Source organism: Phascolarctos cinereus, unplaced genomic scaffold (genome assembly GCF_003287225.1).
Source record: "Phascolarctos cinereus isolate Bilbo 61053 unplaced genomic scaffold, phaCin_HiC Scaffold_1;HRSCAF=81, whole genome shotgun sequence".
NCBI classification, from domain to species: domain Eukaryota; kingdom Metazoa; phylum Chordata; class Mammalia; order Diprotodontia; family Phascolarctidae; genus Phascolarctos; species Phascolarctos cinereus.
The window spans coordinates 228,047,192-228,059,523 of record NW_027555514.1 but is presented as its reverse complement, the minus strand read 5'-3'; the positions used below and the strand labels follow the sequence as shown (position 1 = coordinate 228,059,523).

At 39.9% G+C, this 12,332-nt stretch overlaps 1 protein-coding gene across 1 annotated transcript; it reads left to right on the top strand.

The window, feature by feature from the left end:
- The first annotated feature begins 383 nt into the window (after positions 1-383).
- AVPR1A (arginine vasopressin receptor 1A) lies at positions 384-11,437 on the top strand. Its single transcript, XM_020990181.2, has 2 exons — positions 384-2,068; positions 6,615-11,437. Exons 1-2 carry the CDS (start codon positions 1,093-1,095, stop codon positions 6,899-6,901), a joined length of 1,263 nt encoding a protein of 420 aa, XP_020845840.1. The 5' UTR covers positions 384-1,092; the 3' UTR covers positions 6,902-11,437.
- Positions 11,438-12,332: the final 895 nt, after the last annotated feature.

The following is a 12,332-nucleotide window of genomic DNA, read 5'->3' as shown; positions in this document are numbered from 1 at the left end:
ATGAAGTCTGGACCCTGCAATGGAAAAGAGGACGCTCTCCTTTAGAGAACAAAGCAGTTTTGTATGGACAGGTAGAAGTGGAAGCAATAAAAATCCCTCTTCCTTCTCTACTGCAGAATAGAAGCAGGATGAACATGAGGCAGGAGAGAAGGAAGCGTTGAATTCGTATCCATATCAGGGGTAGGGCAGATTATGTATTAAGAAGTTGTATTGGGTATGAAATTGGGCAGTTGTAAACAGACCTCACTGATAAGACCAAGATTCGTCCCTTTGTTGGAAAGAGGAGGAAAAATATTTTATGAATTGTTGCAGTGTTGTGGAAAAGGAGCGGGGCAGGGGTGGGGCCTGAGGGGGAGAAGAAAAGATCGATGAAGGAGTTATGTGCTCTGAAGAGGAGTGTGCGCGCGCCGGTCCAAGGATAGAAAGGACTTGCATAATTTCCCGCTGGTGCAACTGGAAATTGATGTTTTTATTCCCAAAGACTGACGAATTAAAATAGGGAGGTGGTGGGCGAGTAGTGGCCGGGGTGAGCGCAGGGGTAAAGGAGAATTGAGATGCCCTGGCCATTGAGAAGAGCCGGAACGCTTAACAGTTTCTGCTGTCTCCAGATGTTCTGCTGAGCAACTAACGGGAGCCCCAGCTCCACCCTTGCAGCAATGATGCAAAAAGAACAAATCATCGACGTGGAAAAAAAAAAGGAGGGAGGTTGGCACCAGGCGATAAGCAGCCACTGAGACGGGAGCGCCTTTCTGGGGAAAACAAATCTAGCATAAATAATTGTGACCCGCTCGCGGTGTTTGCAGACTCCTCACCTACAAACCTTTGCTAGCGTTAGGAAAAAGGAAAGGGAGGGGAAGAGAGAATCAGGGCTAGAAAAAAGCAGCCCAGAGACAGATATTGAGTCCTGGAAGGACAGACAGAGACAGAGAGACAGAGAAGGGAACCGAGGACAGAAGAGAGGTAGGGTCAAAAGAACGAACGAAAGGAGGGACTGCTGAAGGGGAGAAAAGAAGACAGAGTGTACTGAAGCATCAAGGAACTCGAGAGGGAAGGTAGACGTAAGTGAAGAGGGGAGGGTGAGGTGGGGGCCCAATGGGCAGCACGCGTTTCCCCGGTGGGGCTTTGCCCGCCTGGACAGCTGCCACCGGTAACTCCAGTCCTTGGTGGCCTTCGGCCGGCAGCCCCACGGCGGCCCCCAACGCTAGCTTGGACATCTCGGGGGGCGACAGTCGCAACGAGGAGCTGGCCAAGCTGGAGATCACCGTGCTGGCTGCGACTTTCGTGGTGGCCGTACTGGGTAACGGCAGTGTCCTTCTGGCCCTGCACCGCACCCAGCGCAAGACGTCTCGGATGCACCTCTTCATCCGCCACCTCAGCCTCGCCGACCTGGCGGTCGCCTTCTTCCAGGTGCTGCCCCAGCTGTGCTGGGACATCACCTACCGCTTCCGCGGTCCGGACGGCCTGTGCCGCGTCGTCAAGCATCTGCAAGTCTTCGCCATGTTCGCCTCGGCGTACATGCTGGTGGTGATGACCGCCGACCGCTACATCGCGGTGTGCCACCCGCTCAAGACTCTGCAGCAACCTGCCCGGCGCTCTCGGGTCATGATCGCCGCCGCCTGGGCGCTGAGCTTCGTGCTCAGCACGCCCCAGTACTTCATCTTCTCCATGATCGAGGTCAACAACGTCACCAAGGCCCGCGACTGCTGGGCCAACTTCATCCAGCCCTGGGGGCTCCGCGCCTACGTGACCTGGATGACCGGCGGCATCTTCGTGGCCCCGGTCATCATCCTGGGCACCTGCTACGGCTTCATCTGCTATCACATCTGGCGGAATATCCGCGGCAAGACGTGCACGGTGAAAAGCAAGGAAGAGGAGGAAGCGGCCGCCGGCGCCTTGCGCAAGGGCCTTTTGTTGGCCCCCTGTGTCAGCAGTATCAAATCCATTTCTCGGGCCAAGATACGCACGGTGAAGATGACGTTCGTGATCGTGACAGCCTACATCGTGTGTTGGGCGCCCTTCTTCGTGGTCCAGATGTGGTCTGTCTGGGACCAGCAGTCCTCTTGGACCGGTAAGTACCTGGGGGTGGCCGAAGGAAGAAGGAGAGAGAGAGAGAGAGAGAGAGAGAGAGAGAGAGAGAGAGAGAGAGAGAGAGAGAGAGAGAGAGAGAGAGAGAGAGAGAGAGAGAGAATTAGAGACAGAGACAGAGAGAGACAGAGGCAGAGACAGACAGACAGAGACAGGCAGACAGAGAAGGAGAGGCAGAGAGAGACAGAGGGAAAGACAGAGAGACAGATAGGCAGAAAGAGACAGAGACAGAGAGAAAGACAGAGACAGAGAGAGACAAAAACAGAGAGAGACAGAGAGGCAGAGAGAGACACAGACAGAGATAGAAACAATCAAAGAGAGACACAAAGAGAGAGAGAGACAGAGGCAGAGACACAGAGGCAGAGACAGAGAACCCAGATAGAAACAGACACAGAGAGACAGACAGACAAAGAGACAGAGGCAGAGAGAGACAGAGACACAGAGAGAGAGAGACAGAGAGAGAGACAGAGAGTGAGACAGAGACAAGACAGAGGCAGACAGAGACAGAGAACCCAGATAGAGAGAAATAGACACAGAGAAACAGAGACAGAGAGGGAGAGAGAAGCAGAGGGTCAGAAACAGACACACATATAGGCAGATATAGAAACAGACAGAGATACCAAGATAGAGAGACAGACATGGAGAGACACAGGAATATAGACAGAGAAAGAGACAGACAATAGAGAATGATAGCTGGAACACCCAGTGGTGTGCCAAGAAAATAGAGACTCAAGGTTTTTCTCTTGACTGGTGTTTTTTCCCCAGCTTTCTTTCCCAGCAAGTAGGAATGTGTATTGAAATATTTTAAATTTCCAGAAGGAAACATTTTTAGAATTTTCCTGAACAGATAGTCTAGGCTCCCAGGAAGGAGTCTTTTTTTCTCTTTTTACTGCTCTGCTTTTGGAAGGAAAATTTCAATTAAAATGTTTAATGTACCAGCTAACCTGAAAAACCCAGAGTTTACCATCTCTTAATTTATAAGGGCTTAAATAGAAAATCAAATAGGCTTAGGAATATTGCAAAATTCATTCCCATTTCTCCCTCCTTGGTTGGTAAAAATCCTATGACATTCTGGTAAATAAGATTATTCATGAATTTTGGCTGCAACAGGTTGTTGGTGCTGGAACACCATCACTGCTTGAAACTGCCACGGAGACTTAAAAGTTTCACAGAAATCATCTAATATCCAGGCTTATGTTCTCCAAAAGCAGTTACGTCCCCAAATTTTGAATCTTTTCATGAAGCCTGGGTTATGATTTGAGGTTTAACTTAGTTCCCCTTTCTTCTACAAGTCCATTTTGAAATGCTAATAGGTGTGATTGTCCAGTCTTTCAAAATGGATTTTGACCATAAGAGGAAAAAGAGTTACAGATCTTTTATATCAGGCTATTACATTGGTGAACCGCACTTGTCTGATAAATGTACCAAGTGAGAATCCATGAATTTTAAAGCTGAGAAGGGCTTTAGAGATCATCTGGAATCATTCTCACTTAACCCTCAAGATTCTAGTAGAGGAAATAGAGACCTAGAGAGAGAGAGAGAGTGATTGCCCAAAGTCATAGTGGTAATATGTGGAAAAGTCAGGATTTGAACTCAAATCTTCTGAATGCTCCAGACTCTGTGTACTTTCAAGGATGCTACTTTGTATCTTTATCTTCTAATCTCTTTCCAAAATGGTGACACTAATTTCATTTAACTACTTCTTCTAGACATTCAGACCTCTTTAGCTATTCATAAACCTTGAAAAAATAATTTAACTCATTATTAAGGAAATTTTTTTTTCAATTCAAATATTTTACCCAAGACTTTGTGGGCAACAAATATAATTACAAGGAAGTAGATGTCTTTTTTTTTTAATGGGACATGTTAAAATGTATATTCAACATACTAAGGAGTTACATTTTTCCAGCAAATTATTCTACAAAATGTTTTCTAAATAAATGAGAAATAACAGGAGATATTAAAAAAGTTTTTCTTTTATAATTTACAGGCTGTGACTACTGTGGTCTCTTAATATTGCCAACCAAGTATGAAAGCAGGCCTAAACGCTGTATCATCAAAAGCAAAATGCAATTATGAAAAGACCTTTTTATATTCTGCTAAGACACTAGATCATGAGTCAGGGTTCATTCTTTTTTTGCCACAGCTTCAGGCCTTGATAGTAATCCCTGAAGAGAAGGGACAGTATTTTTATATTCAAAGAACAATATTACAAATTTGCATTGGTATAGTGAGTCCAGATTTGAACAGTCAAGAAAAATTTATGTTAGCACACATTTTTTTCATTTTAAGAAAAGGAATAGTATTCATACAAGAGTCCTTTTGCAAAACATGAAATATATATAACATACAGACAATGTGATAAGTAGAAAATCCTCTTAGATATTCTCTAAGCCAACCCATCCATCTTACATATGAGAAAATCAAGAGCCAGGATGGTTGACTCATCCAAAGTATTCAGGTCTTTCGTTCTAGTAATAGCATTTATTTAGGTCAACAAGTGCCAGGTAGGATTAGAGAACTATGATTAAAAAAGAAATCTGTTTTGAAAGTTTTCTATTTTCTCACAAGTGGTCTTAACAGAATTTAACTTTTTAAACCTTATTACTCAAGATTGTCTCATAGTAATTTATAGTGTGCTGGTAAAGAAGAAATATAATTGTACTATTTATATCCTGCAAAATTATAGTCTAATAGGTCTTCATCTTTGATGTGAGATCATTTTTAAGCACTAAATACTGGACTCACATTTCTACAGTCATTGCTGGAATCATTGAGATAGATGCAAATGTATAGACTTGGTTATTTTGTTGTTGTTAGTCATTTTCAGTTGTATCAGACTCTTCATGACCCCATTTTGGGGTTTTCTTGGCAAAGATACTGGAGTGGTTTGCCATTTCCTTTTCCAGCTCATTTTATAGATAAGGAATCTGAGGCAAATAGGGTTAAGTGATTTGCCCAGGCTCACACAGCTAGTAAGTGTGTGCTGCTAGATTTGAACTCAGGAAGATGAATCTTCCTGACTCCAGGCCCAGCACCCTATCCATTACACCACCTAGCTGCAATTATCTCTACTTTCTCATACGTCTTCAATCACTTCTTCCCCATTAACTGTTTACCATCTCCCTATAAATATGATCTGGTTTCCTTAATGCCATTGAGCTGCCCTAGACTCAATTATAGAGTCCTAGAATTTCATTGAAAGGGAATTCATTTCATTGATTCATTGATTTGACATTGATACTGTGCAAGGCATTTTGCTAGGTACTGTTGGTAATAAAAAGGTGTGGAAGGAATCCTAATCATTGTTTTTGATCCTCATCATAAGCATTCATGGAATCATAATATATAGGTTGGAAGGGACCTGAGAGGACAAGTTCAACCCATACCTGAATAATAATCTATTTTGACGATGTCTAGTGTAGGGCAGCTCCCAAAGCAGTCCATTCCAATTTTTGACAGCTGTAATTGTTTTGATTTTTTTTTCTCACATCAAGCTGAAATCTGCCTCTCAGTAGCTCCCAGCCATTATTCCCAGTTCTACCCTCTTGCTCCAAGCAAAACAACTCCATCCTAGTTCCCTAGAGCATCCTTAGAAATTCTTGAAGACAGCCATATTGCCTCCCCACCATTGTCCTTAGCCTTCTCTTTTCCAGGCTACACAGACCAAGTTCCTTCAAATGATCCTCAAACAGCATGGTTTTCTATCTCCTTACCACTCTGCTTAAATAATTTCAGTAATTTTAAAAGACATTCTATTTGCTTCCTGGTATCTCAGTTAGGGAACCATTTTATACACGAGTCAAGATGCATACAACACGTTCTCCCTACTGATCACTGGACAACACTGTTAGTGATCCATTTTAATAGACTGCTCCACTTCCCCACAAATTATTTAATAGATTATTATCAAGTGATTAAGAGTAATTAATTAAAGCAATTAAAATCAATTGAAGATTATTGTCAAGTAACTGTCATTTAAGTACTCAACGCAAGGATTCTTAATCTGGGGTATGTAAACTCTTAAAAATATCTTCACAATGATATTTCAGTATAATTTGTTTCTATTGTGAATCTAAGTATTTTATTTTATTCATTTTCAACATAACCCTGGAAAGTGATCCGTAGACTTTAATAGATTAACAAAGTGACCCATGACATAAAGAAGGTTGAGAACTTCTATTTTTAAGGATCCTAAACCAATTGAATGCAAGCCAGCAAATATTTATGAAATGCCTGATGTGTGTAAGGCTCTGTGCTTAGGGATACAAATATCATGTTGATGTCAGTACACCCTCCATGAGTCCAGATTGCAGCCTATCCACACCCTGTGCAATTCTTCATGTCTTGCTGGTTTTCTTCTTGTATTTGTTCCCTTCATTAGTATATCAACATGTTGATCTCTGGACAAAAGTTGTACATTTCTAATACCAGCTTTAAAATTAACATTTTTATTCAATCTAGAAAGTGCACAAGTCTTGGCACCATCTCAATAGTAGTAAAATAATTCAGTCTTACTTTTTGCACAGATTCTGAAAACCCTGCCATCACCATCACTGCTTTACTGGGCTCCCTAAACAGCTGCTGCAACCCCTGGATTTACATGTTTTTCAGCGGCCATCTTCTACAAGACTGTGTACAGAGTTTCCCCTGCTGTCGAAAAACGAAGCAACCATTGAGCAAAGAAGATTCTGACAGTATGAGCAGAAGGCAGACTTCATTCACTAACAACCGAAGTCCCACAAATAGCACCGACACCTGGAAAGACTCCCCTAAGTCATCCAAGTCCATCAGGTTCATTCCTGTTTCAACCTGACTCCTTTATGCAGTGAGAGTTTTTTGAGTGACAGTGGAAAACTTTAGGTGGGTGAAGCTAGGCGTCATTGGAGCATAAGAAATGTTTGAAATACATTAAGTGTACGGTACTGTATTTCTAGAGAGCTTCTCTCGCTGATGTGAACAAAAGCTGTAAATAATTTTGTAGGTACTGTTATCAAAAACTCTATTTGCTGAAATATGGGAAAGTGATTCTGTCCTGGCAGAATTGAAGTTATTTTTCTTTTTTTCTTTTTTTGAAGTTATTTTTCTAAAGGAAAAAAAATCATAGTAAAATACCTCCCTTCATCCATTCCTCCCTTCCCCCTCCCCATTGCTCTTGGACTTACTCTTTTCTATTTGTTCCCAAAGTAACTAATGCATGGTCAGTTTAATATAATATTCATTTAATTTAGAGGCACCATTTTTGATTAATAACAAGCCCCCCACCCCTGAAAGGAACTAGAAAAGGATCCACAGGAATCAGTGCTTCAGGCAACTGAGAATGTCCTCTCTGTTGGCACAGGAGTAAGTTGAAGACAGATATCCTAGGTCCCTCCTATCAGCCTTATGCAAAAATGGAGAAGGTTTCTTTTTAACTGCCTTTGGACATGGGACCACCACTATGCAACTTGGGATCAGGAACTATGGAGCTATGGACAGCTGAAGCCCTACACCAGGGAATAAAGCTTACTATATTAACATATTTCAGACACTTCCCCCAGTAGAAATGGAAAATGATGGCTGTCTTGTGGTGTTTTCATATATAAAGAAATTCCTAAAACTGTTAAAAAAAAAGAGTAGAGATTTAGAGTGGGAAAGGATTTCAGAAGTCATGGAGTCCAACACCCAGCTTCTTTTCTTTCTAAACAGATAAGCAAAATGTGACCAAGAAACATTAAGAGACTTGTCCAAAATCACAGAGACACTAAGTGGCAAAAACCAGGAATATTTGAACCTCAGACCACACATCAAGCACTCTTTTTTTTGTGCACGAAACAGAAACGAAGAGATTTCTGTAACATATGGGAAGCTGATACTTTTGGCCTTTGCTTCTTTCGAATAGTAAGTTTCAAAGTTTTCAAAAGAATGACACAGAATATGGATTTATTCCCCTGATACTGAAATTGCCTTGGCCTTTGCTTTCGGCCCCAGACCCCTCTTGCCACTTGGCATTTGGTGTACTCAGAGCCGCACTGTTTATTTTTAATCTACTAATATGGATGGTTTAGTGTCTGGGCTATCGAAATTCTCAAATGCAAATATAGCTCTGCTGATTCGTTGGAAAAATGTTTCCAATGGGCAAGAAAATGATTCATTTTGAAGCAAAGTCTTCTGGCTTAAGGTAAGAAATGCTTACTTTTGGAGACAGGTGAATTAAAGGCCTAAACCATCCATTTAGTTGATTTCTGAACAAAGGCAAATTATAATTTGGCTTTTTCTGTTTACATAGCATCTATAATTAGGGGAGCTCAGTGTGCTTTTCAGCCCATTATGTTTGCCTCCTACCTTCCTCATGGAAATGATGCCAGGGCAATATAAGCTTTTCTTGAACTAAATTCCACCCTATAATAACAAAGTGATCAGGGATCTTCCAGTGTGGACTGCATTTTAACACATTTACACATGTAGATGCAATACATTCCCTTCCCCTAAACAAGACAACCTAATTTGGATCCTGCCTTCCAGAAATATGAAAGAAATAAAAGACATAGGTCAATTTATGCAGTATAGTTCTACTTTTCTCATGAAGCAACATGATATAATGGGAAAGTGCTAGACTAAATGTCTGGAGATCCCAGTTTTAGTTCTGGACAAGTCATCAAGCTCTCTGGTCCTAAGGTTCTTCAATCTCTAAAGTACTGCCTGGCTGCTCCATAATTGTGTGCCACGATAATAACAACTCACAGCTATGTAGTGCTGAGAGGTTTAAAAGCATTTTCTTCACAGCTCTCCTTCTGAGGTCAGTAATGCAGGTATGTTCATCCTCCGTGTGTGTGTGTGTGTGTGTGTGTGTGTGTGTGCACACGCGCGCGTGCCTATTCAAACAAGATAGACAGAATATAGAAAGCAGAATATTATCACCTAGAGGACTACAAAAGTCTTATTGCAGATTTAAACCATTAAAGCTTGAAGCCATTAGACTATTAAAGTTTATAATAGGCTTAAAACTGCACTAAAATTTTAGGGACACCCTACATTAGCTATTTTCAAAAAAAAAAAAGATTCAAAAATATACCCTTTTTGGCCTGAGTGATTTGCTTGTGATTGGAGTACAGACTGAAGACTTGGTGGCAAAGAACAAGTTCATTGTTTTGGTTTTGGGGGGAAGAAGCATATTTGTGATGTCCATTTGGACATGGAAGATACAGTATTTTATTCATAGGAAGAACCTATGTTTGGGGACATTTGTCTAATGAAACTTTGAAATAGATAAATAAATAAATTAATAAACAGTGAGGAGGTATGGTGTGACGGATAGCCTCAGAATCAGAAAGTCCTGGGTTCAAGGGCCTCTGATACATACCAGTCACGAGACCTTAGGAAAGTCATCAAACCTCTCAGTGTCGCTGACAAATGTCCAAAATTTAGGAGTCATAGGGATGGTGTAGAATTATATTTGTAAAAGGAGTTTTCCTCTCCAGGTGATCCCTGGAAGCAAGGTGGTGCAGTAAATAGTATGCTTGGCCTTGAGTCAAGAAGACTTGAGTTCAAATTTAGCCTCAGAAACTTATAAACCCTGTGACCCATGTCAGTTTCTTCAACTTAGCACAGTGATTAGCATATAGTAGGTTTAATAATAAAAGTTTATTGCCTTCCCTATACTGATGAAGTCATTGATCTAGAGAAATGTATGTGTATGTGTAAATATGCATGTAAATTCCTTTATTCTCTTTTATCAATTAATATTTAGGAATTATATTAACCTGTATATGTAATTCAATGAACATTTGGGAGATATGCACATATGTGCATATGGTATGATAAATCTTATGATACTGTCATGGTAAATACATATTGTGTATATGTGTATAGGTATGCATATATATTAGAATGAAGACTTGTGGGCAACAACAAATTCATTGTTTAGAGGAAAGAGATGTGTGTGTGTGTGTATATAGTTATTTAGTGATTAATCAAAATCTTGAGCATTTGTAAGTTTTATAACTATCACAAATCTTATTTGGGTCCTACCTGTTACAGATTTAAATGAAACTGCTTGGTTTATTAATATATTTGTCCTACATAGTAAATTTCTGTTAATATTAAAGAAGTCTTACAGCATTATTGAAGAAAAGTTGCTTTTTTAAGTTAAAAAGAAAGAAATTATTATATTTAGTAGCCCTATGTAACCCCCACCTCACCCCGCAAAAATGCACAAACATCTATTTACTATTATTTCCCAGAATGTCTTTTAACCTTGTATTACCTAACTAAAAATTATCTAATGAACACTTCATGCTTTTCAGATGGAACAGCATGGCTTTCTATAGCCTAAATGAGTTCTTAGAAGCATAAACAAGACTTGCTTCTCTCACTGAAGCATAAACCACACTTGTCTCTCACACTGAAGCATAATGTGAAAAGCACTTAAAAAGAATTAAGTCTGACTTCCCAGTTTGAAGGTCATAAATTAAGCTTGTATAAACCTATGTGAAACAAGTTCTAAAAGGTGGCTATGTTTGCCAGGTACCAGGCAGAAGCCTAGTTGAATTCATGATCAAGGGAAGAGATGGTGGATACAAGGTGGTACAAGGTGGTACAAGGTGGATACGATTATAGACTTGGAATCCTGAAGACTTGAGTTCAATTCAAGTTGTACAACTTGAGTTCTGATTCTTTGTGACCCCACTTAGGGTTCTCTTGGTAAAGATACATTTCCTTTCCTGGTTCATTTTATGCATGAGGAAACTAAGGCAAACAGGGTTAAGTGACTTGCTCAGGGTCACACAGCTAGTAAGTGTCTGAGGCCGGATTTGAACTCATGAAGAGGAGTTTTCCTGATTCCAAGCCCAGTGCTCTATCTGTTGTGCCACCTAGCTGTCCCAGACACTTGGAAGCTGTGTGACTCAGTCTCTTTCAGCCTCAGTTCCTTCATCTGTAAAATGGGGATAATAACGTCTACCTCCCGGAATTATTTCAAGGATCAAAAGAAAATAATCATGTAAAGCATTTTACAAACCTTAAAGCACAATGTGAATGTTAGTTATCATCATCATGTCATCACTTGACATCATCTACGTGAATATGTCAAACATGAGGTCTGATTTCACACTCCTTGCATGAGTTTTAGGTATATGGAACTCTTACTGATTTCAAAGAAAATTCTATGCACGTAAGAAACCGGCTGCAGTAATACAGAAGCAGATACATATTTCATTATTGCTAAAAGTCAATTGCTATCTTAGTTCTTATATTTTGTCAGCCACACACTAACTCCTGCTACAGTGATATGTAGTGTAAACAAGAAACTAGCCTCACACTTATGTTTTTGAAGTATTTAAGAGAGTGAATAAATATATCTTTTTTCTGTTAACTGTTCGAGAAAATAAATGTAAAGTAAACCTGTTGGTAAAACTGATAACAAGAAAGTAAATAAGTCTCAGTTATTATGAAAATCCAAATATATTATCGTAAAGAGAAAACAGTGAACATGTTTATCCTTATATCAAAGTGATTTTGATGTCTATATGCCTTGTAAGGTTTATTATTATTATTATTGGGACTAATACAAGTAAATTTCTAATATCTCAGCATTTCCTTTTCTAAACTATTCTTTCAAACTTTTTCCTTCAGCTAGTGTAGTAAGCTTTACAGGAAAAGTTTATATTTTAGGGAATTGGCCGGGGGGGAGGGAAGCTAGAGGAAACAACAGTAAGTTACGAGTTATGGAAATTTTGCAGAAGCTTCAAGGCATAGTAGGTATCACATCAGTCATGAAAGAAGACCTTTTTTAAATCCCACCTCAGACATTTCTTGCTATATGACTCCAGACAAGTTATTTAAGCTCCCTGAGCTTCAATTTCCTTCTCTATAAAATGAAGATAATAATAGCATGTATCTCACAGAGTTACTGTGAGGGCCAAATGAGATAAGGTATATGAGGCATTTTCCAAACCTTAAAGTGATACGTAAATGTTAGTTTTTATAATCATTATTAAATAAAGGAGTGTCATAAGGTTACATCAACTATACATAATGTTAGATATTCTACAAATGGAAATCGTTTCCATTCTGAACTAACTGATGGGGTTTTTTTTCCACTCTATTGTTTATAAATGTGTTTCTTGAGATAAAAGTAAAAGTTGGATCTGTTTGAAAATGGTCTTCTACGTTTTAATTTTCTCAGTCTACAAACTGATGGGGAATGGATTCAGATTCGGCTCTTTCCCTTTGTTAACTGATGTCCTCATTCTTTCATTGTCACTGAC

Excerpts from the sequence above, each read along its gene's own strand:
- AVPR1A (XM_020990181.2), top strand. The coding sequence starts at position 1,093 with ATGGGCAGCACGCGTTTCCCCGGTGGGGCTTTGCCCGCCTGGACAGCT. Across the intron at positions 2,069-6,614 it reads CCAGCAGTCCTCTTGGACCG|ATTCTGAAAACCCTGCCATC; the intron begins GTAAGTACCTGG and ends CTTTTTGCACAG.